Source organism: Callorhinchus milii, unplaced genomic scaffold, assembly GCF_018977255.1.
Source record: "Callorhinchus milii isolate IMCB2004 unplaced genomic scaffold, IMCB_Cmil_1.0 Scaffold4, whole genome shotgun sequence".
In the NCBI taxonomy this organism is placed as follows: domain Eukaryota; kingdom Metazoa; phylum Chordata; class Chondrichthyes; order Chimaeriformes; family Callorhinchidae; genus Callorhinchus; species Callorhinchus milii.
In genome coordinates this window covers 44,186,093-44,211,008 of record NW_024704745.1, presented here as the reverse complement: position 1 = coordinate 44,211,008, position 24,916 = coordinate 44,186,093, and the positions used below count along the sequence as shown (strand labels likewise).

Sequence of the window (24,916 nt, the reverse complement as noted above, 5' to 3'; positions counted from 1 at the left end):
AAATAACTGTAGTAGAATCAGGAAAAAGTCTCCTGATATTCAGGAGCATCTCCCAGCCTCCCTTGGCGATATCCGAGAAATGGAGAAAATAAAAATTCAAATGTGAAAAGCTGACATGAGTGGAATATCATGCAGAGGAGACCTAAGAGAGGTGTATAACATTTTAATGGGATTGAGCAAGTAAACGCAGAACAATGTTTTAGGATGCACCAAGGCAGTAGAACATGGGGACATGGGTTTAGAGTTGCAAAGGGCATTTCAGGCAGATATTAGAAAGCTTGTCTTTACCCAGAGAGTAATTACCAACTGGACTATGTTACCAGGAAAAGTGGTTGAGGTCACAAGATCAGCGAACCTATCGCTGGCTAATTGGCAAGTGCTCTCAGTGTGAATCAGGGTCATGTGACTGAATTGATTTCACATTTTAGGTCTTTAATGTATTTAAAGCAATGTATTTAAAGAAATGTCTGAAAAAATTCTTCCTCAAGAAAATTGATGCCTGAATAGTTATTGACTGTATAGGGAATAAACCTTGATATCTTTTTTGATAGACTCACCACTGAGAAGTGTAAACCTATACTCCTGGAAATAATATTACGTTTGATCTTATAAAACAATACAGAGCAGAAGGAAACCAATCGGCCATTGAGCCTATGATGGTCCTAACTCATCGACTTCAACTATCTTACTCTAATTTCAATTCCCTGCTCTTTTCTTTACCCTTGTATATTGTTCCTCTCAAAATATTTATCTAATCTCTCTGCCTACGGTTTCCAATCATAATGTCAAAACTATTCACCATCTCTACTACCAATTATAGTTATAATAAACCAGCTTTAAAACAGTCTCAGCACTATTCTGGGCATGGGAATGACAGGGAATTTATTATTTCAAATTGGTCAAAGCCACTTGTTGACCCCAAACCTTAGCATGTTTTGGGTTAGGAGTTATAGGCCACAAGTGGTTCATGGACCACTTGATTACTACTGAAGTAGCGGTTCAAACCTGCTGCAACACTCACCTCGAAGGGAAACATTTTGCAGTGTTGCTGAAAGCTGCTCAGATGGAACTGAATGGGTTGATAACACAGCAGACCCGACATTGATTTTACTCTCAATGTGATGCTGTGCCTGGTTACGAGACAATTCTTTTAAATAAGAAATGGGATTGCTTTCTGATATTTTAATTCATCATGTTTGATTTCTTCATATGATGGTGATTTATCTAATAAAGTTTAAAACCTAAAACCGTTAACAAGGATCATAGGAGTGAAAAATGCAATGTTTCATAACAGATTTGATGTGTTAGTTATCACATTGAATGTGTTAAGAAACATTGGATTTTCAGTCGAGAATTATTGACTGTTTTGTGGTATGAATGCTCGCCTCCTTCAGCACCGAAGCTCAGCAACTGCTATTTTTTGTTTCTAATGGTGGGGATTGGTGCTTCTCTGTCACTTCATGGAACACTGACCTAACCCAATCTGAGCTGAGCCGGTATTCAATAAAGTAGGACTGGAACTCTGTTCTCCATGACCGGGAACAGCAATGGCAGCACTGAAATCTTTGGACATAAACATTGTTACAAAATCAGTGGATGAAGAGCGCCCTGCGTGAGATTGTTTTAGAGTGGATTCCAGCAAATCCACATGATGCACTTCCAGTTACCTCCAACATTCAATATTTACAAATCCCTTTCAAATCCTATTATGAATATAGTATTTCACACCCCATGTCTAGAATATGTGCTTCTGATTGAATAAACTGGAATTGAATATTAGGCAGATTTTCAACAATTTTGCTTCAGTTTTGTTTGGTGCTCCACTTACTCCTACAAACGTATTTTATTGATTTGTATTTCTTTTGATCTCTTTAACATAAGCTCAAGCATTCAGCAGAGGCTTCCCAGCGGTGACATCTTTTTCAGAGAGTGGATGTTTTGCTTTCAAGCTCACTTTCACTTTGGACAGCTCTCAGAGCGCCAAGAATTCTTTTCATTAGTTACCCTTAGCAGACCTCACTGAGGGGTGTGCAGAGGTGAACGGCAATGTCCCATGCCAATGTACTATCTCACTGTTGTCATCCATATCTATTGCATTAATGGGACTCCTGTCCAAAAATAGCATTCTCATCTATTGCTTATTCACTATAATCTCCTGACATTTTACTCCAGTCTATCTCTCCTTTCCTTTTGATTAATGTTGCCTGATCTTTTCTTTTCTAGTCACAACTTTTACATTAATCTCTGTCATCTCTCTTTTTCCCATTTGCAAACATTTACTGTAAGGTGCTACAGTTGCTTTGATACATCAAAAAAAATTGTCAATCTCCTCCTTCCTGTTTAAAACATTAAACCTTCAAAGAAGCAGTCTTTCAGAAAACAGTTCCTATGTAACATCCTCCTGTGTGAATTTGGTTGATGGTTCAAATACAACAGCTATAAACACAACCATTATTAATATCACCATTATTAATTAAATTCATAAGCAACTATAGATATTACAGTAGAAACATGTTGGCATTGGAAAGGAGACAGTGTAGGGCAAACACATTTATAGCTGGAATTAGCACCTGAGTAATGAGGGGTTCCAGAAGTTGGGAATATTCACACTGGAGAAAGTGAAGGCTCACTCAAGGGAGATCTTACTGAAGTATTCAAGATCTTAAGGTGGGTCAATAAACTGAATGTTAATAATAATATATTTGAAATAATCAAAATATCTTCAAGAAAGCGTCACTGATTCAAGCTAGTAAACAAGCTAGGAAAGGGGAACAAATTGCTTTGGTTCAAATCTTTTACACGGAGGTGTTCAATTTTCAGAATGCACTTCCCACTGATGCAGTTGAGGTAGGATGAGTCAGAAAATTCAAGAGGGAATTAAATAACTATTTGGTGATGTATGAGAGTGAAGAAGCATATGGTTTATTTTGGTATGACTGACCAGACACACGCAATGGTATTTTCTGTCCTGAACATTTACATTCCGAACCGAACGGAAAGTTTGGTTCGCCAAACCGGATCTACTCCCATTAAACAAGGTTTTAATTTACACACTAGAAGTATAAAAAGTATATGCAATATACAGTAAACTCCTGATGATAAGACACTGGCGTAATTAATCACTTAAGCTTAATTACTACTTAAGCATCCATGTTGCCAATATCTGAGCCACTTTCTATGCAAAATGTTAACAAGGGACTCTGCTTTACTTGTCATTTTACTTAAAATGTAAATCGTCACATTCTAGAAAATCTTGTAAGTAATTACAATATAACTCATCCTGTAAGATGACGTCTTGCATCACAGAGACCTCCCGCTGTAGCCTGTGACTGGACAGGGCGGGAGGCCACAGTCCAGTCCTCCAATTGACCAGAGGACTCTGCAATGTATCTGAGCTTGTGCTCCCAACCTCCACTGAGCACCTGCACCAGTTACAATAGGACCTATGCCTAACTCATCGCTGAGCATTTTTCCATTAGAGTGACAAGTTATCAGGAATTCACTATAATCAGACAAAGAATGATATAACAACACTACCTTGCACTGATGTTGGGGGTAGGTTTACAAATGAATCCAGTTTTTCCCAAGAATATGCTGGAATGGGAATACCTTCTTCCGAACTACAGCTCAGGGTGACATCATTCCCAATGTCAGCTGCTCCCTGGAGTCTGCACAGTGGAATGGTGGGTGGCACTGTGGGGAGAAAGATTGCAAAATATCATCGGTGAAAGGAAATGCCCAGAAGCTCATGTGCAGCTTGTTACCGAAGCAGACAAAAACCATTCACTATCTCATAATACAATACATTCCGGTCAGGAATGTTTTCACATTAAAAAAAACACTGTGAAATTCCCCAGACAACTAATTGAAGCAAGTCCAGTGCAGTGCTGGAGAAATGCATGAATGAGCCATGAATGAGACATTAAACTGGGATCCCACCTGTCTGTTCAGGTGGACGTTAAAGATTGTTTATATTCAGAAAGAGAAAGAAGATTCTTCCGGTGTCTTGGTTAACCAACCATCCACTAGATAAATTTGTTGTTCACTTCATGGCTGATTGTGGGGTATTGCTGTATGCAAATTGGCTGCTATGTTCACCTATCAATACACAGTTATTACACTTTTTAATTACCCGTAAATCCTTATGAGATGTTTCAAAATTCCAGCCACCTCATCAAATGCAAGAATTATTACTATACCACTTTTTAGTACACAAATTAAAAAAGCCAATATATGCAGGCTCACATCACAGTACAATTGGACCAGTTCACATCTATCATGATTCTCATCAACACCCACACGTACTCTGCCCTGAGTCATGTAATAATTCCCTGCTTGGCTCATATTTCGGCAAGAGTATACAGCGTGCTGCCCCAGTGTGAGTGCATACAAGCTAGAAGCACATCCCTGCATTCAAGAATTCAAAGTGGGAAGAATATTACACACAAATGTTACCTTCTCTTTACCTGCTGTTATAGATACTCAGTGTTCTATCTACTAAACATCCATCTGAGATTGGAGCATCAATACTTTACCTAGCTTTGTTCAATTCCATGAATGCTATTGTTTAACTGTGCTTTGAACACAGTAAGATTTAACACCGAGTCTTTAAAAGATGTCCAAAGGGCATAATCTCAGGATTGTCACCGGAAGAGATAAAAGCGGATGTTTCACGCAGAAAGTCATTAGAATAGAAATGCTTTGCCACATGTGGCTGATAAAGCTAAGATCATAACATTCAAAAGAGAATTACAACACAAGCTCACCCGGCAGATGGTTGCAGATTAGTGTTAACCGTTCAGCACCACATAATACTATTCCTGTTGCAGTTATTGTCATCACTGCATTCAACTCTACACCACAGGCAACTTTCATGCACCTGGAGGAGACATATCAGGTGTATCCAAGATATATGCAAGATATCCATTTCTAATATTTTGACTAATGTTACTACTGTAATACTTTGTGTCATATCTCTGCACAATTTATTTTGTTTGACAATTCACATCAGCAGCAAACTTTGAGACAAGAAAGATTCTCTGAAGTCAGCATGTTTCCAAATATCAAGAGAATTATTGATTGCACACGTGAAGCCATTAGAGCACCAGCCAAGACTGCATTTGCTTTCCACAATAGAATGTATTCCATTAACGAGTGGGCAGTATCCAATAAACAGTGTCTGTCAATGCCCAGTATCCAGGGTCCTACCACAGTTCTTTTCTGTTACTAGAAAGGGAGGTGTGAAATGGTGGCTATTGGGAGATCTGGCTGTGCATTGCCTCCGTGGTTCCATGAATCATGATCCTATAATAAATTCAAGGACAAAGTCAGAGAGACATTTACAATGAGGCTCGGGTATCAATACAAATTATAATGGGGACATGTTTAGCATATAAAACAGATCTTGTCATTTGAACCAATTTAGAGAATAATTTTTTATTCCAATTAAGGCTGCAGAAATAACTTTGGCTTGCTATAAACCTTATCATAAGGCTTTGGAAAGGGACATTGTATGAACAGACGATGCAGTGCTTAAAAGACTTTTAGATTTAAAAATTAAGAGGAAATTAATGAAAGCAAATACCCCACATAGACGTGTTTCTGTGTACCACCATCTTTGTGTGATCAACGTTGCATTAAAGCGCTAGGAAAGATGTTATCTGCTTTGTACATTCATTATTTGCAAGTCGGGACAGGAGAAACAAAGTTCTCTTTGACGATGACACCAAGCTGGGGGTAGGGAGGGGAGATGAAAGTAAAAGGGAGCCGGATACAGATCAGACAGGGATTTGGATCAATTATCTGACAAAAGTGGCACAAATCATTTAATCTGGACAAACACACAGTGATGAGAAAAGGGAATGAAACTGTGCAGATTTAATTATTTTACTTAGAGAATGGTTATGATAAGGAATGCACTACACAGGGAGCAGATGGATACAGATTGTGTTAACATTTTGAAGGGGGAATTAGGTAGCTATTTAGAAATAAAGGTCAATTGAAGTGTTTGTGAAATGGAGGTCTAATAATAATAATCCTTGCATTTAATATAGCTCCTTATCATGCTTTTGAGACGTCTCAATTATAGTATAGAATTATTTTTCTTTTCTATGGGTCCGGTATTTAAAATGTTTTCAGGTTCTGTACACTCCTATTTCTATGTAAGCCATATGCATTATGTTGATTATTTGCTGCATTAATTAAAGCCATCATTTAAAAGTTTGATTAATGTCTTCTGATTCTTTGCCATAATTTTCTACTCCTGACACAGCTTCAGCTGCACTGTACTTTGTCCCCAGCTGAGGTTCTGGGAACTGTGGAAGGGAAGCAAGTGGGAGCTGAGCTGGCTTTAGAAACTCGTAACTCTATAGTTTCAAGGTTTTTGTTGTGAGCAATCTCTTCTGAAGGATGAAATAGCATTTTAAAAAAGTATTTAACATTCACATTGAGTGCATTCTGTTCTCCTAATAACATTCAATCTCATTCAAGCAGCACATTGGCAGTGAGATATGTGCTGTGCATATCAAGCACTGTTGCAGAAGCAATAAATCTGCACATTTGTTTCCTTGCCGCTGGGTTTGAAGTTAAAGATCTGTAACACAACGCGTATTCAGACTTCTACAGAAATTTTGAATACCTGTAATTTATTCAAAATTAGTTATGATTACTGGAATACATAGGCACATGGACCTCAATTATCCTCCAATTACCCACAATGGTCGCTTTCTTATGTGGATAATTGAGATTACACTGTTCTTGTTACAGTTCATGCAAATGTGCAATTTGTATATTAAATAAGTTCCAGCTGCACTTTTCTATGACACAGTTCCTATCTTTATACAGACTGTACTGTGGTTAAGATGACCTGATGAAGCAGCACTTTGCTGCACATTCGAGAAGAACAATCAGTTGGTGGAGACAAGCTATCCTCCTGCAGGGAAGGAGAGAACATCAGAAGACAAATCATACCAGACTGCATTTGAGCAAATTCCACTTGTTAAATAAACAGTGATACGGCCAAAATATGGAAGCAATGTGTTTGCCCGCTCTCTAGGCTCGGGACTGGTTCATACTGGAATTTTAAAATGAAGGCAACTAGCCAAAATGAAAATATAATTTTTTATAAAGCAGTGCACCTGGAATACATTGGTGAACATTGTATATGAAAGTCAGAAAAGAGCTGTGAAATATTTTGGAATAAGAGCACCCTCTAGTGTATAATAGCTGTCTTGCAGCACCTCAAGATGTAAATCCTTCAATTTAGGAATAATTAAAACACACCAGGATTGCTCATAGATCAAATTTTCTTACAGTTACACAATGAAAATATTATATTATAGCATTTCAGATTTGTGGCATAATCAGGTGTATGGCATTTTAATCTACAATTTGAGAATATTTTGTCATATTATGTCGGGAATGTCGCACATTGTGTCTCTCTGTAACCTGTGCAGCAACCTTGTAAGTGCAAAAGATGAGCAAAGAAAGTGACTTTGCAGTGTTTAGTGAATTGGTACTGGATGAATTGTTTTTTCAACAACAATAATAATAATCCTTGCATTTGATATAGTACCTTATCAATGTATCATTTAGGTGAAGTTTAAGTTGTTCAAGGAGAGATGTTAATGATAGTGGAACTGATGCATTGAAAAGAAGAGGCTTGACAAAGAGGAATATCCTTAAAGCATATAAGCAAGCCGGAAATTGGGATTACATGAGGTGACTCATGTGGAGAAAAGCACCAGCACAGGCTTGACTGGTTGACTGGGCTGCGTATGTGCTCTAGCATTCTTTGATTCCATGGGGGACAGGGAGAGGGGAAATTATACCCACATTTAATATAACACCTTATCATATCAATTGTCTCAAAAACACGTCACAAAAATATTTGCAAAGTGTAATTCTGTAATTGTAGACGAACGCAGCAGTTAATTTGCGCAAGGCGGAGTCCTACACACAGACATAAAACGAATGAACAATTTCATCTGGGGGAATGATGGCAAGGACATCATTCTATTTTCAAGTAACACCATGGTATTTTTAATGTCCACCTGAAGAGGCAGACGGGACCTTGGTTTAACATCTCATCAGAAGGACATTTTAATTTCTCCATTTAGAGCTTTATGGTTTTCCTAGGAAAGTATAGATTTCAGCCACCCTGGGCAGACAAACCCAGGAAAAAAAAAAATTAACGACAAAAAGAAACATGAGGTTGGGCGTAAGATTTACAAAATAAGCTTATTCCCTCAGGGTAGAAACAACATGGCAGCACTTGTACCCTGAGTGGCACAAATAACTTACCTGGTTAAGGGCATCACCTACTGGCGTTCATAAACATGTGCCTTATAAGAAATGCAATGCATTTAGGAATGCTACAAATTTTACCACAATTTCTTAAAATTGAAAATTGTGTGAATTTGGAAAAATTCTCAGATTCATTCATTTGGAAGTCTATTTGCCATCATTTTAACGACCAACACTCATAAATGGATTGAATAATCTCTTGCTGTGTTACAGGTTTCTATCGTTCTCCGTTTCTAAATGAAGCATAAAATGTGTACAATCTTACATTTTAAGGCAATGTGGTAGGCAAAGAAAAGTTATAAAAAGTGTCAAAACATTGGCTAGCATAGCATGTAGAGTTATAGTCATTTGAGAATGGTATCAGAATTAATAATATACCTAATACAGTGAGTCCAAGGACGCCTATGTTCCTCCCTCCTCGGTCAGGCAGGTTGTTCACCAAACACTGGTACGTTCCTGTGTCTGACAGCCGTGTGTTATTAATGAAGATGGAAGCACTGGTGCTGGGCATGGTGACAATAAAGCCCACGCGGGCATTAAATTGGGTCGTCCCACTGATTACCTGTCCTCCCTGGTACAAAATGACCTGCGATAGAAAACAAAAATACAAAACACATTGAACTCCTTAAATAAATATTTTTAAAAAGGTTTCTATAAAACTAACATGTGTATTATCACACAATCCTCCAAACTTTTAAATCTGTAACAAAATCTAAAATGTTGCATAATTGAAGTATAAATGAATCCAAACTACTTGTACGCGTGTGCTGATCTCATCAAATGGAATATGAATGTGTGCAGCATAGAATAATAATAATAATAATCCTTGCATTTGATATAGCGCTTTTCACGTCGAGAGGACATCCCAAAGCGCTTCACAGAACACACTGTAAAGTGAATTGACTGTATATTTGTGGGCGAACGCGGCAGCCAATTGCGCACAGCAATGTCCCACAAACAGTCGTAGATTGAAAATGACCAATTTATTATTGTTTTTGGTTTTGGAGGGATTATTATTAGGCTCTGTGTGGAGTAAGGAAACTTGCCCAAGGTTTCGCCCTGACCTGGAATTGAACTCAGGTCTCTCCCTTGCAAAGCGAGTGCTCTAACCACTGAGCTTCAGGACTCCATAGAAGGATAGAATGCAGCATAGAATTCATCTCATCATGGCTGTGGTTTTGTTTGTTTCCCTAATAGAAATATCTATGCTAATCCCATTGCCTTGCCCTTTTCCCCATACCCTTTAATATCATTTTTCTTCAATTATTTATCCAATTCCATACCCACTCCGCTTCAACACCCATTTGTGGTAAAGTATTTCATAATATAACAAACATGTGCAAATATGATTACTTTTTTCCCCGATGATAATCTTCAAATCATCCCCTCTTCTTACTGATTTACGAATCAGTTGAAATAATCTTTCTACAGCCATGTCACACTTACTTCCCAAATGGATGTGATTATGAGTCCCAATGAAATCATGCACATATGGATAATCTCTAGAATCTTGTTTGTTTTAATATTTTTCAGAGACTTCTCTTTCCTATACATATGAAAAATCCTTACAGGCATCCTAATCACTCTTGCTGTGATATTTTTATCATTCTTTCTTAGCTTACAAGCTTTCTTAACTATCAAGGTCCTAACGCAACTGTTTGCCTAAAATGAATTGAAACACTTATTAACTTCTACTTGATGAACAGTCATGACAACTATGATTGGTATTGGCAAAATTATGTGTGTTGTCTGTTGGTTGCACAGAATTCTTTGTTTATATCTGTCTGTAATTTTCTTAACGGGAAACAAACGCACCAGTCCTGTAAACCATGCAGCGTTGCTCTCTCACATTCCAACCAAGGATTCAATTGCAGTTACCTACGGACCTTTTCATTTGCATTTTCCTCTTACCTCTTGACCCAATGTCCACTTTGACTCATGCAACTCCCTTCGCCTAAAGTGAAGAAGTTATAACAAAACCTAGAATGGGAAAAGGCTGTTTTTTTCATTCTACAGGGTGACCAAAAAGTCATGATAACTACCCCATTATCAAAAAAATCATAATTTCTTTAAGACTTATTAGACATCGTAATGGTATCACACTTTTTGGTCACCCTGTACATATCCACCCCACTGTGTGTGGGCAAAAAGTTTCTACCCTTTAGGCTTTCAATCCACGACTGTTTGTGAGACACTGCTGTGCGCAATTGGCTCCCGTGTTTCAACTACAAAATATACAATCAATTCACTTTATAGTATATTCTGTGAAGCGCTTTGAGATGTCTCCAAAGACATGATAAGACACGATATCAAATACAAGGATTATTATTATTATTATTACCCTTTTTAAACTTTCTTTTAGCTTTCTGAGTCAAATTTCCTGCTTACTTTTTTATGCCTCTCAGCATTTTATAATTGGAATGGATGAACCCTCTCTCTTCTTCTCTGTAATGAAAATAAGTTCATTTCTTTAAGCTACTTTTCACCTTAGAGACCAAGTCCCAGATTATCCAAGGCATCATTCTCTGAAATACCGACAACATGACCTTGTCCTTTTAAACATAAAATTCTCCCAAATTACACAAAATGGGGTCGCATTTGCAGTCTGTTTGATATTCATCACATTAAATGGGCTGGAGACATACTCTCGTTCTCATTTAGTAAAGTCCAAGTCCACAGCATTGGATTTATGGTCCTTGGATATTTGGCTCTTCAGTTAACAAACCTAAAGTGTGATGTTCAGCTATCCAGCTTGCGAACCCCACTGTTGCGTGGGAGGATGTATCGCCAGCCCATTCAATAAATATCAATCAACTGCAAATTTTATCTCAATATTTCATATGTGACCTCAACAGTGACTAATACAAGCGAAGACCGTTCAAAATATAAGCAGGCCACTTGTGGAAAATCTTGCATCAAGACTGAGGAGAATGCAAATATTGCGCCTCTTCACTAGATAGTGATTTAAAAATTAAAACATATATAAAAAAAAGCCAAGCTAGCAGTAAGGAATCAAAACATGTCATTGAGTTTAAAAAGGTGGTGAATTAGTCCTTAAGATTAGAGGGAGAAGCCAATCTCCAAAAGACAGGGAGGGGAATTCTGCCCCAAACTTGTTAATAAGTGCACGACAAAGACAGATCATCATTATCACCAGCGATAAATATCACATTACAAGCTGCAAATTTGCCTACAGATCTCTTCACAAATATTTGAAAAAACGCATCAATACTACTGAATGCTTGAAAGAAAGAAGGAATGCTTGTAACAGAGTGAGACAGCACTGTTAAATGTATTACCCCACGAGGTGCAACATTTAGTTTTTGGCTTTCCTAGAAATATCCCAGCTCATCAATACCAAGGATGTCAGACCCAATTGTCATCTAACTGCCACTAACCAACTAATGAGACTTCAGGTTGTGAGCAAGTCTCTTATCCCAAGACCACTGAACCTCCAAAATAAATCAACTAATGGTCAAAAATTAAATAATCTCCAACTCACCAGGATTAACACTAAATTGGTCAGAACTACAAATCACTAACAACAACAACTTGCAGTTAATATAGTGCCCTCCATGCAGGGCAGCTTCTCAGAGCACTTAACAATGGCGGAGCCTGACTGCGAGCCAGGGGGGGAGGTGACCAAGGGACTTGAAAAAGGGGAGAAAGGGGGCAAGGCGGAGGGATTGAGGAAGAGTGTTCCAAAGTTTCAGGGCGTACAGGCTGAAAGCGGGACTTCCAATGGTGGAGCAGAGGGTGCGAGGGATAAAAGCAGGAGGCTGATGCCAGTCGAGCAGAAGCCACCGGGTAGTGGATTGGGGAGGAGGAGGTTGGAGAGATAGGGAGGTGCTAGGGAGTGAAACGATTTGAACCTGAGTGTGAATGTGAACACTAACCAGCCAGCTGGCCTGAATTAAGTACTGTATAGCTGATATATTTTCTAAAATGTTACCTAACACTTAGTATCAAAATGTTCAGCAAAAAGCAATGTGTTTGCTTGAAAAATGCTATGCTTGGATTTATAACATAGAATAAATAATTCAGCCAGCTGTGCTTTGAGATGTGAAACGCACTATATAAATGTGCATTGTTGTCGTTAAAACGATTTTCCCTGTTAGAAAAGCTGTTTTTCAAGAAAGAAGAAAGCCTGCTCAGTAACGCTCATGTTTTACTGATTGAGTTGAATATAATTGAAGCTTTTTATCCAGGCAAGCTACGAAAAGTGTCTTCACTCAATATCTGTTGAATGTGCAAAGAAGACAACACCTTCGACTTACAAGTCAGGCAGTTTAAGTGACATCTGGCAAGGAAAATTAATCAACATAAACAGGAAATACTAAATCATATTTGCGAGGATAAAGAGGAAAAATAACACGTCAGATGACAGACAGATGGACAGATAATATCTTCTGAATTGCCTTGATTATCAGATCACAGATGAGCACAAGAAAGGTTCAGATGAAGGAAGTCCTTTGATCCTCCCAGAATACAACCCTACCATCTTCCCATTACAACATCCAACTGTTTCTTAAATGAGTCCAACATCCAAGCGTCATGCAACCTTCCTTGTAATCCTTTCCAGTTGTTAATTATTCTCTGGGTCAAAGAGTACTTCCTGGGTAATGTCTTCGTACTGCCCTTCTTGTTCTGCTGATTTGGTGTATCTAAAAGCAATATTCTGGGTTTACTTTCTCAATTAAATTTAATGTCTTATACACCACTACAACATTTCTGTCAGATATCACTCTTTGAGGCTTAATAGTCCAATCTTATCTAAATATTCTTTATACCTCATACCGCTAATACTGGGAATTAGTACGGCTTGTGGACTATATATTATGTTACGGCTATTATAGACTTTGCCTTTCAGATGAGATATCTGCCTATTTTCAGGTGAACATTTAAAGGTTTCAATATCCTGTCAACAATCCTCCAAATAAATTAGTCATTCACTTCAGGGGTGGTTGTGGGATCTTGCTGAGAAATGGCCACATAATTAGAGTCACTATGTTTGACTTCTAATTACTTGTGCAGAAATGTACAATGTTTTATTGTAATAAGGCACTTTTGTAAACTCTGTCTAGTGAGTTACAGATAGAAGAGGGAAGCAGGCCACAATTTGCTACTGTGTGGAATCTGGACAATGACAATCCACTGCAGATTATATCAAGAAATAATAATAATTTCTTACATTTGGTGGACTGCCTTTCGTGTCAGGAGGACACCTCAAGGCATTTCACAGAATATAGTGTAAAGTGCAACGATAGCGCATTTTACAGGTGACACAAGAGAATGCATGGGATTGGAACCTTAAATCATTCCACATTAGTTAATTGGGATTTATTACGTAATCCCATCCAATTAAAGCAATGTTTAGTTTTGTTGAGTCTACTTTTCTAAAAGCCTAACAGCAGTTATATCTCGGTGCACCTGGAGAACAAGACTTTCCCTTTCTTGCCATATGTTTTCTTGTCATCATAGTAGATGGCAAGCAGCTGCAACCAACCTTTGGAATCACAGTGATAATGTTACCTTTTCAAAATAACTTTAGTTCAGGAGATATTTAATCCGGAAGCCCTCTAATTGTTCAGTGGGTAATAATACTAAACTGGGATGATATTTGCTATCATTCTGGTTTAGTAGTATTGTTGTAAATATCTGGTGATATTTACAACAATAAATTAGATATAATCAGATGTTTAATCAAACACTGCCAGGAAAGGTGGTAGAGACAAGGACACTGGAGTCATTTAAAAAGCAATTTAATGCTGTGGGCATTCTTGAAGGATGAGATCAGATGGGACAAAGGGCCTTCTTTATCCAAACTGATCTTGTGATCTTGTCTGGCCAAACCACAAAAAACACAGAATCTTTGTAAATGTTGAACTTGGAATTTAGTTATCAGATACTAATTGGTTACACCACTAACCAAACAGATTACAAACAAATGATAATATTCGGGGATATTTTCTTTAAATTTATGATCTTTATCCAAAGAGCCGAAGAAAACCGTGAAATACAAGGGAAGTAGGTAATGCGACAGGACTTGAAACAAAAACTGAGCACATAGTTAGTAAACTGAACAGTATCAGTCAAATTGTAATTGACTAAAACAGGATCCATGAAAATCAAGACCAGATGATGGATTAAGTAAAAAGTGCAATGTTAAAAGTTACAGAAGTGTGAGATAGGCTATGAACTAAAGGCATGATCCAATTTGAAAAAGGAAGGACGTTTCTCCTGATGTCCTGTCCAAGAATCCTCCAGATTAATTAGATTATTCACTTAATGGTTGTTTTAGACTTTACTGGTACAAATGCCTAGTGGGTTTGCCTACCAAAACCCTTGACAGTAATTGTGAAGCACTTTGAGAAATTTTGTAATGATTCAACACAATAAAAATACAAGTTCTTGTATTGTTAAAATAAGTGTAGAAAGAATGCATACTTTAGCAAAAAAAATTCAATTAGGAAAGCTAAGTGCAGAGACTGAGTTTTTGTTGGCAATATAAATGCCTTTTATATTTGTTATTCTCTCAATAGAGACTCAATAGACACTCAAAAAATTACTGGAAAACTCCAATTGTGTATTCTGATGATAAAATCCTTTTAATAGGATCTTTCTAATTCTCAGAGTGCAGGAGGCAGGCAGGCTCTCCTGGTCATCAATCTCTTACGTCAACATTACTAACAAACTCTTAAATGACTTCTACCAGATAAGTAGAAAACATGTGCTTTGCAACTTAATGCGTAGGTGGGACAATAAATAATGAATTGGTGCTTGGAACCATATAGCAAAACAATAACTATATAACAAAGTCACAGAAGTGCAACCTGCTGAAGTGTCACATTCCAGGTGGATATATAAAGCACCGCATAATAAATGTCAATATAAAACACAAATCACAAATCACTGCTGACACAAGGAAATACAATTTGGCCTTATGTGTTCAAAATAGGAGTGCAGTCTATTGAATCCCAACAAAATGGGTGTTGGCTGTACAGTTTCTGGTGTCTTTCATACTGTATCTATTTTGCGAATTTGCTCCAGTAAACCGTCAGTAAATTTGCAATGTAAACTACTGCCTTCAATGTCTGAAAAATCCACCCGGAGGATAGGTCTTTGAAGCAGCATTTTATCTTATTATTTCACTCTTAATTTTGAAACAACACATGATAAAACAGAGCTAAATCACTGCACACACGGACAGGCGTAATCTCAAGAACCCCAAAACACATGGGTCGACCACATTTTTTCTTCCTTTGTGACAATTGTCACCAGTGAACATTATCCCATCACCCACATTCATTCTGGCTGGAACACCCTACCCAAGTATTATTCGTTTGCTCCAATAAGTTCTTAAGAGGCGAGTACCACAAAAAAACACTTATAATATATCCTGTGAAGCACTTTGAAATGCCCTCCTGACGTGAAAGGTGCTATATCAACATAATGGTTATTTATTTATGTACAGTTATTAAAATTATAAAATTTTCATATTCATCAATTCATGAACACAGATAATCCCATCATTTTGTTTCAAAGACAAACCTGCTCTGGCTGGTTGGCATTAGAGAGAGGTGTCACAGTCCAGATAATGTTTAGCTGATTCAGTGCAGCGCTTGTTACGAAGGTACATGGTAGTACGGCTGTTTGACCTCTGGCGACTTGCACACTGTTGCTGTTCACTGTAACTTCCAATGACTCCACCCATCCTGCCAAGAAACAATCAATAATATTACAGTGGCACGTTTACAGCATCTGTTAGACTTGAGTTTAATCATTGCATTCAGTCTTGTTCATTAGTTGGATTAGCATTTGTTGCAAGGCTCCAATAGAATGAACAAGCTCAGTAAATGTCGAATAAACCTAGGAAGAAAAACATAAGTCGTTCGTGAATATCGTGTGAATCGCAGGTGTGTGCTAAGATTCAGATCTTATTGCATTACAAACTCCTCTGGGTTTTTATTTAAAATCAATACAAAGCTAATATTCACCTGTACCATGTGGTAAAATAAATCCCACAAACATTGCTGCACAATTCAGTCATACAATTCAACGCAAGGAAGAACTTCATTCTAATTATCATCTTTATTTCGGACTTATTCTACATTCATACCTCTATAATTCAACTCATTAGAAGACTGCCTATGATGGCTTAATTTTCACTTTCCTTCTAAAGATAGGAAGATCGCATCAACTGTTCTTGACTATTGGCATTTAGCATTCATAAAGTACAACCCTGGCTTCAAGTCAGGGCCAATATACAAAGAAAATTAATGTTCAAACGCAGTGCATCTCATCAATCATTATAGCCATTAATCATGTAGTTTTCCGAGCAATAATACTACATATCTGTTCAATGTCTCTCCACATTGCATTGCTTGTCAGGATACTATTCCTCTGCATTGACATTTTCACTACCTCATCAGAAAATCGATACAATATTCACCTGAAACATATTATTCACCTGCACTGGAATGTCACCCTTAATGAAGTGTAAAAACTAAACATTGAAATGTGTGAAAGGAAACATGCTGTCGATGTGAATCTTTATTGGAGATGTAACCAGGTACCGTATTATCAAATTTGCCACATTCAATGGACACAGAAGTAAAACTAGGGAGTTTCTTGTACCTGTGCTCCCTTATCCTGATATGTTGGCAAATTGAAAAGTAAACTATCTCTATCCCATTTAGAATCTTATAATAATAATATTAATAATAATAATCCTTGCATTTAAAACAGTATCTTATCACTTTGTTGAAACATCTCAAGCCGCTTCATAGGATATACTGTGCAGTGTATTTGTAGCAGTCAATTTGTGCGTAGCTATTTCGCCCACAAAATATACAGCCAATTTACTTTACAGTATATTCTGTGAAACGCTTTGAGAGGTCTCGAAAACGTGATAAGCCTCTATATCAAATGCAAGGATTATTTTATTATTAGCTAAGTCCCACAAATTGCCATGAAGTAAATGACCAATTTTATCTGGAAGATTGTTGATTGGTACACAGGGAGAATCACCCTTCTCTTTTCGAATAGTGTCCATCTGAACAGGCAAATTGGAACTCGATTTAACATCACATCCAAAAGACGGTACCTTCAACAATGCAGCCCTCCCCCAACATCGCAGTGAAGTGACAACCTAGGCCATGAGTTTCAAATTTCCAACCTTTAGACTCATAGATGCGAGGATGCTACCATTTGAGCCAAGCTGACACATATTTACTACATGTTAGTAGACTGAGAAACAATATTCCAGACAGAAGTGTCTCATTAAATTGAGTGATGGACTTTAAGAGATTGACTGAAAGTTAGAAACGCTTTTGATACATTGGGTGAAAAATGTGATGTGATAATTATCACTGGCAATAATTATAAACATAGTGAGATATTCCAGTCAATGATTGATGAAGGCCTCCCCCAAACTTTGTTCAAATGGATATACACAGACTTGCTTGTGGCATCCATCAAACTAGTCAGCGGTGGCTTTGAACCTGTCATCTCGTGGATCCCAGCATTTACTATGCTGGTTTGGAGAATACAGCTGTAATGATACTTTAAAAATTGAATTAAGCCAGTATTCTGTGAACCAGCGCTAAAGGTGCTGGGATTCACCTAACAGCAAGTTCAAAGGTGCTGCAAAGCTGATTCCATGGCTGCCTCAAGCACATTTGGGTGCAACCATCGGAACAAAGTCAGGAGGGGGCGGGGCACAGTCATTGATCTGGACATTTTCAAGAGCAGAATGTCTCATAATCTGTGATCATTATCACATTACCCACTGCATTTGTCATCCCCTACTGTGAAAGTTTTCATTTAGTAAATAAATATATTTCAGCCTCAAACAACTATGTACCTTCACTGCAACAGTAAGCAAATTTGCTGCCTGTTGAAGATGATATAATCAATATAGTCAGCAGTAGATCAAGGGCATATTAATTGATGGAATTGGTAGAATTCACTTTACAGTATATTCCGTGAAGCGCTTTGAGACGTCTCAAAGATGTGATAAGGCGCTATATCAAATGCAAGGATTATTAGTATTACTATTATTAAATAAGTATCTGGCTTCTCCAGTCACTTATGGCCTGGGAAACACATTGCGCAATGGGTGTCAACAGTACTGTTGCTGGACTGATTCTGTAATTATTGACTGACAGGCAACATATTTTATATTATCATTGCATACGTATTACCGCAGCCGAATCAGTACCAGTAAGCTCCTACTAGGATTATGTTTTGAATTACATGTGTGGTTCTGAATCAGTGAAAGATAATTTCCTGGTTACATCACACATACATCTGGCAAAATATCATTGAAATTGTATCAAGTGCACTATAACATCAGCAGCAAAAAAACTGTGTCCCTCCCACTTTTGGCTTACGAAAAAGTTCAGCAACATTGGCTTCACACAGACAATTTACAACAAGAGGTGCCACCAGAAATCGCATAGCAGGCACAGAATTCAGCAATCATATGCCACAGTGCATTTTTACATTATTTTGTATGAAATGTTTGCTTACATTAGTAGATCATGTTACAATGCAGAATCGCAAACAATACTCTCACAGGCTCCATTGGGCTCTCAGCAGACCGATTTACTATCTGCACCATTTCAGGGCAGCTCAGTATTGGAGTTCCAGTCACACAACACGAGATTCCCAAGCTGCCACTTTGCATCCGACAGTATCCTGAACTAATGCCCTCCATTCTTTCCCCCCTCCTTCCCCATTGAGAGTTTTGGATGGACAAACAAACGGAGCTTTATGAGGCAATGTAGTACTCATGCTTAGGGGGACAGGAAGCTGGCAGGACCTCCATAAGTCATGCTTAAAGAATTCTGTGCTATCTGTATGAGCTATTTTAATTCATGCTTGGGGATACTATTAGTTCAGTGATGCAAAATACTGTTACAGTGGCACTGCTTTTGGTCAATTTCCATCATACCTTTCTTTACCTGGGAATCTTCTGTCTCTTGTTTCACCTTTTAGCTATTCATTACATAATAATAATGATAATAATGATAATAATAATGCAAGAATTATTACTATTTGCGCACTTGAGAAATCTTGACAAGGTGATATGTGCCTTTTCATGTTGTCAAGACTTCTCAAAATGCTACTCAGGATTTTACTGTAAAGTGCTGGAACTGTGTATTTGTAGGTAAATTACATTGTACACCGAATTACCTTTACATAGTACAGTAAAACTCGCATAAGTCTTATTTTTATAAATCATATAATCTCCTAAATTTTACATTCACCCGAGTCCCAATCAGTTTCCTATCATACCACTTAGATTTCTTTGCACTACTCATATTAATCATCTCTTACCGCTGTTCCCCTACCCTCCATTAATCCCAAACTTCCGGCTACATTGAATCACAGGAAATGACGTCCTACTCTCCCTCTCCTCCTGGCTCAGGGTCAGACCCTGTCACTGTCAAGTGCACCGGGTCGCTATCCTGCATGAAGGGCGCTATATAAATGCAAGTCGTTGTTGTAGTGGGCAACTAGTGTCCTGTACAAGTTGCTGTGACTAGTACTCTATCCCTTCAGCTATACACTCCAAGATCTTGTTTGCTGTGTACTGCCACATCCTATGCTGATGTTTTCAGTGATCTATCCACGAGTTACCTTCAAAATCCTTCTCTTGTTTTGACCATGAATATCATTTGATTTATGTTCCATTCTGGTTCTCCTTCTCCAATCCCATTATCCTGCTTTTGTCCACATTAAATGGCACATTCAACTGTACTCGCTCAATTCCCTAATCTATTCTGATTCCTCTGGAATTGGTCACCCTGTTCCCTGTTATTTTCAAATAGCCTTAGTTTGGTACCACAACTAAAGCTAAACAGCTTTGCTTTTGTGTCAGTTCCAAATTATCTATGCATGTAGCATTGCACAATTGTCTTCTCATAAAGCAAAACTAACTCGCTAATTTAATTATATATTTCTTCAAGTACTTAATTATTCTCTCCTTCAGGACACCATCCAATGTTTTCCCAGCAGAAGACATTAGACTCACTGCCTTATTATTCCCTGGGGTACCCTTTCCTTTTATAAACTCACCTCACGTTCCCCAATCCTTGCGCACCACTCCTATTTCCAATGATTCACAAAAGAAACCTGCTAAAACATGACCAATTTCATCCGTCATTACCTTAAGTACCCTAGTGTGTATTCCTTAAGGGAATGCTACACTATCATTTATAGTGCACAGACAATTCTGTTGTACCGGTGGATGGGCAAGTTAATTGGTCTTGAACTTGAATCATCCAGTTAGCCTGAGTTTCTTGATATGATACAAGACCCAATCTCTTATTATTATTTAGTTGCAATTCCATCCATTGAGTCATTATCTTGTATTTTCTGGGCCTTTGGCACTTTCAAAGATCACAGCAGGAGAAACTCTCTATTGCTGCTGAGAACAGTAATTGATCAACATCCCATGATGTGTAAGAGTGTCTCACACGTGTCTAACTGACCCTGGAGCACATAGCCCAAATATGAACTTGATTTTTAAACAATGTGCGGTTATACTGGCAACATTTCACACCCCTTCTGGTAAAAAAAAACAGTAATACAGAGTTCCCTTTTTAACAACATTCCTCAAAGCTAAGTTACTTTTTAAACATTTCTCAGTAAATGTATGAACATTTCTAAATTATTATATTACTCCCGGTCAAACCAGAGCAAAGTGTGTTGTTATCAGACATGGCTCTAATTTACACTCAACAATTGCGTGTTCTGTCACTGTTGGCAGCAAGCAGACAGCTTGAGCAATGTTAAACAGTTTACTAGAATTACAGAATGTTAATTGGGCAAGCTCTCTCAACAGACATCCTATCTGTTTCAGATGCTGCTGAACTCCTCAACTAACTTGCTTATGGAACACAATCTCAAGTCTCCATTGGAACATCTCCCAAATAACAATTTATACAACAGACATACTTGGCATGTAATCAACACAAGGACGTCAGCCATGAAGAACCTCTGTTAACCAACTATTTAGTGAAGAACTAGCTATAATTAAGGATGAAAATTACATGTTACCATTAGCTTGTTTGCAATCACACAAAGCTTTGGATGTCAGAAAATCATGTTAAACTCTCAGTTTTTAGAACAGAGCTTAATAATCCTTGCTTTTGAGAAAGTGTCTATAACATCTCAAAGCACTTCACAAGTAATTGCTGTCAAGTCTGTTTGTGTATTCAAAGGCAAACATAGCAGTCAATTTGCACTGAGCGATGTTCCACAAACAGCCATGAAGTGAGTGCCCAATTCATTTAGAGGACTGTTGACCAGGACACGAGGGGAAAACTCCCTTCTTTTTCTGAATAATGCCATAGGATCTTTAACGTCCACCCCATACTGCAGTGCCTGAAACAAGAATTCAAATTCTCAACACGGGCCTTGAACCAACAGCTTTCTGGCACAGAGACAAGAGTGCTACCTAGCAAGCCAAGCTGACACCACAACCGGAACCACTTCACTCACTTTTTCTTACTTTTAAATTTTCCTCGATGTTTCTTCGGATTACTTTTTTATTTCTCCATTAGGTGAAGAAAAACATTAAAAAGTTGTAATCTTTGAGAATCCAACTTTTCAAACTAAAAAGGATTGTCTTTTCGTAAATGAGTCCAATATTCTGGTATCAACTACCCTTCTTAGCAACCAGTTTAACCATTGACTCTGTGTGAGTCCTAGAATGACCATGAAGCTTTCGGCATTTGATAACACTCTTATCAAAACAAGTTGGAATGAGCAGGAATATGCGCTACATTATGTATAGGAGAGGGGAGGAGAAGAGAGAGAGACAGCGAGTGCAGGTGAATAGCAAAACAGCCATGCAAAACCTTATAGCACTTTATCAAATAATTATATTTTCAAACATTGTCATTCAAAAACCTTAATATTTTTCAATACATCACCAGTAAATATAATGCCCCCATCATGTTTCAAAATGTATTCCAATATTTACTGAAGAAGGGCAGCGGCTTAATCCTGATGGCTCTGTGAGGAAAAATGCCCCCAAATCCAACTGACGTAAGCAAAGTCTATTGAACTGAGTGCTGCCGACAAGAGATGTAGCATTCACACACGTGTTCAGATCTCTTCACTCACTGGCACTTCCTTACCTCTCCGACTTCCTCACTCCCCATTCCACTATCTGGCACCTCCGCTCGACTGGCACTGGTCTCCTGCTCGTCCCTCGCACCTTCCGCCCCACCATTGGAGATCATGCTTTCAGCCACTATGCCCCAAAACTCTGGAACACTCTCCCTCAATTCCTCCACCTTGCCTCCTCTCTCCCCTCTTTCAAGTCCCACCTGAAAACCTTCCTCTTCGACCATGCTTACGGCCATATTTTTCGGCATTTTTCCTCATGGAGCCATCAGGATTAAGCCTCTGCCCTTCTTCAGTAAATATTAGAATGCATTCTGTATTGTTATGTTGTAGCAAAGCTGCTCACACAAATCTAAAACCATCAAGCTTATTATAGCCAGATTCTACTGGGACTGATGGAGAGAAATACTTCCAACGTACAGCCTGGACCAAAATTTTGCAATTAACAGATCTTCCTTTGCTATAGAACAACTGCTCAAAGTATTATTTTCTCAGACATCTATATATTGTACAGTATTCCATCAAAACATTCAGGTTATTTAAAGGAAATGCTTTTCTCATTCCTGAGATACTTTTAATCAGAAATGTTATTGTGTTATTAGTATGCAGTGAACCAAGCAGAAAGGTTTGATTTGCTTAAATTCTTCATGTCAAATATATTTTCATTGAACGCATGATTTGCAATAAGGGTAAAATATGGCAATTATTATGTCAGCAATATAACCTGAGTATCAGACATAAACTTAGGCGAGGGGAGGAGTGAGGGAGACAGAGCAGGTGAATGCAAAACGACAGTGCAAAACCTTACAGTACCTTTATCAACTAATTATAGTTTTAAACATTTCCCATCCAAAAAACTTAATATTTTTCAAGCATTATTTTAAATTGCTAACAATCTCTGTTGTCCCTGACACTGGATACTCATTGAATTGATTTTGTGTTTATTTGTTGACAATTCAGAAATTCCTAATGACAGAGTAATACATAATAGAGCAAACAGTCCTTTTTGAGAACCTGCCAGCTCGTTGCCATGGTAAGTACCAGAATCTATATCTACACTAGTTCCACAGATCATTCAATCTGATTTTTCTTTTATACTTAATCCACTAACATCAGTCCTGGTACAATTTACATTTGATGCTGGGTCCTCAGTTAAATCATGACAGATAACATTGTGCTGATTTTGCCTCAAATGGTTGTTGTATTTTTCATTACTCCGAACCAGTGCAATGGGGTGGTGCTGCATTGTTAGAGGTGACAGTCTACCAAGGAAACATTAAACCAAGGCTCCATTTGCCTATTCAGGTGGATGTTAAAGTTCCCATGTATTGCTTGAAGAGAGCAGAGGCATGTCAATGTCTTAGTGGTTGACTGAGTGAACCAGATGAGTTTATGGTCTTACAGGGCACTATTATATTAATCCTTGTATCTGACTGTACAGCGCTTTGGGACGTCCTCCCGACGTGAAAGGTGCTCTAAAATGTAATTTTGTTATTGTTGTTGTTGTATCAGATATAAGCAACCTCAAGTGTCCAATCATTCACTCCCTCCCCACAAACTACCTCCTTAAGTCAAACACAACTTCCCCCTCCCTCATACATACCCTCCCCAACTCTCCACTCCCAACATTCTCCACAACCATCTCTCCTTGTACACCCTAAAATCCTCTCCACATTACTCTCTCCTCCCTCTCCTCCCACTAGCAAACTCATCTGCATTTCCCTCCAAATTGTCCGTTCTCTCTCTAACAAAGCCCTCACCATCCATGACCTCATCCTGGACAAGCACCTCGACATTCTTGGGCTCACAGAAACCTGGCTCTCCCCCAATTACCCCGTCACCCTAGTTGAAGCCCCCCCTCCAGGCTACTCCTTCTACCACACCCCCTGTCGAAACCAACGTGGTGGTGGGGTGGCCCTCATCTCCAAAGCCTCCCTTGGTATTTATCCCTACTCCTCTGGCTGCTTCCCCTCCTTTGAGCACCTCACCCTCTTCCATCCCTCTCTTCCACTGAAAATTCTCCTGGTCTACCACCCCCCTAAGCCCCCCGGCTCCTTTCACACAGACATCTCTACTCTCTTCTCTTCCCTGTCCCTCTGCTCTGAACGCCTGCTCATAATGGGTGATTTCAACCTCCACCTAAACTCCCCTTGCATCATTTCTTCTGACTTCACTATCCTCTTCTCCTCCCTGAACCTCATTCTTCACATTAACTCATCGACCCACAACCGTGGCCATGCCCTCGACCTCGTTATCACCCACAGCCTTGACATTTCCAACCTCAGCATAGTGGACAAGGCCATCTTGTGGAGTCCTGTAGCTCAGTGGTTAGAGCACTCGCTTTGCAAGCAAGAGACCTGAGTTCAATTCCAGACAGGGTGAAACCTTGGGCAAGTTTCCTTATTCCACACGCCTAATAATAATCCCTCCAAAAACAATAATAAATTGGTCATTTTCAATCTACGACTGT

At 38.5% G+C, this 24,916-nt stretch overlaps 1 protein-coding gene across 1 annotated transcript in view; it reads right to left on the bottom strand.

Moving 5' to 3' along the window:
• igsf11 (immunoglobulin superfamily member 11) overlaps positions 1–24,916 on the bottom strand; it is a 110,304-nt gene that overhangs the window by 7,438 nt on the left and 77,950 nt on the right. Inside the window, exons 2-4 of the mRNA XM_007903039.2 lie at positions 15,856–16,019; positions 8,683–8,890; positions 3,538–3,693 (exon numbers count right to left, since the gene is read on the bottom strand). Of these exons, the coding sequence (XP_007901230.1) occupies positions 3,538–3,693; positions 8,683–8,890; positions 15,856–16,019 (528 nt within the window). The remainder of the gene's footprint in view (positions 1–3,537; positions 3,694–8,682; positions 8,891–15,855; positions 16,020–24,916) is intronic.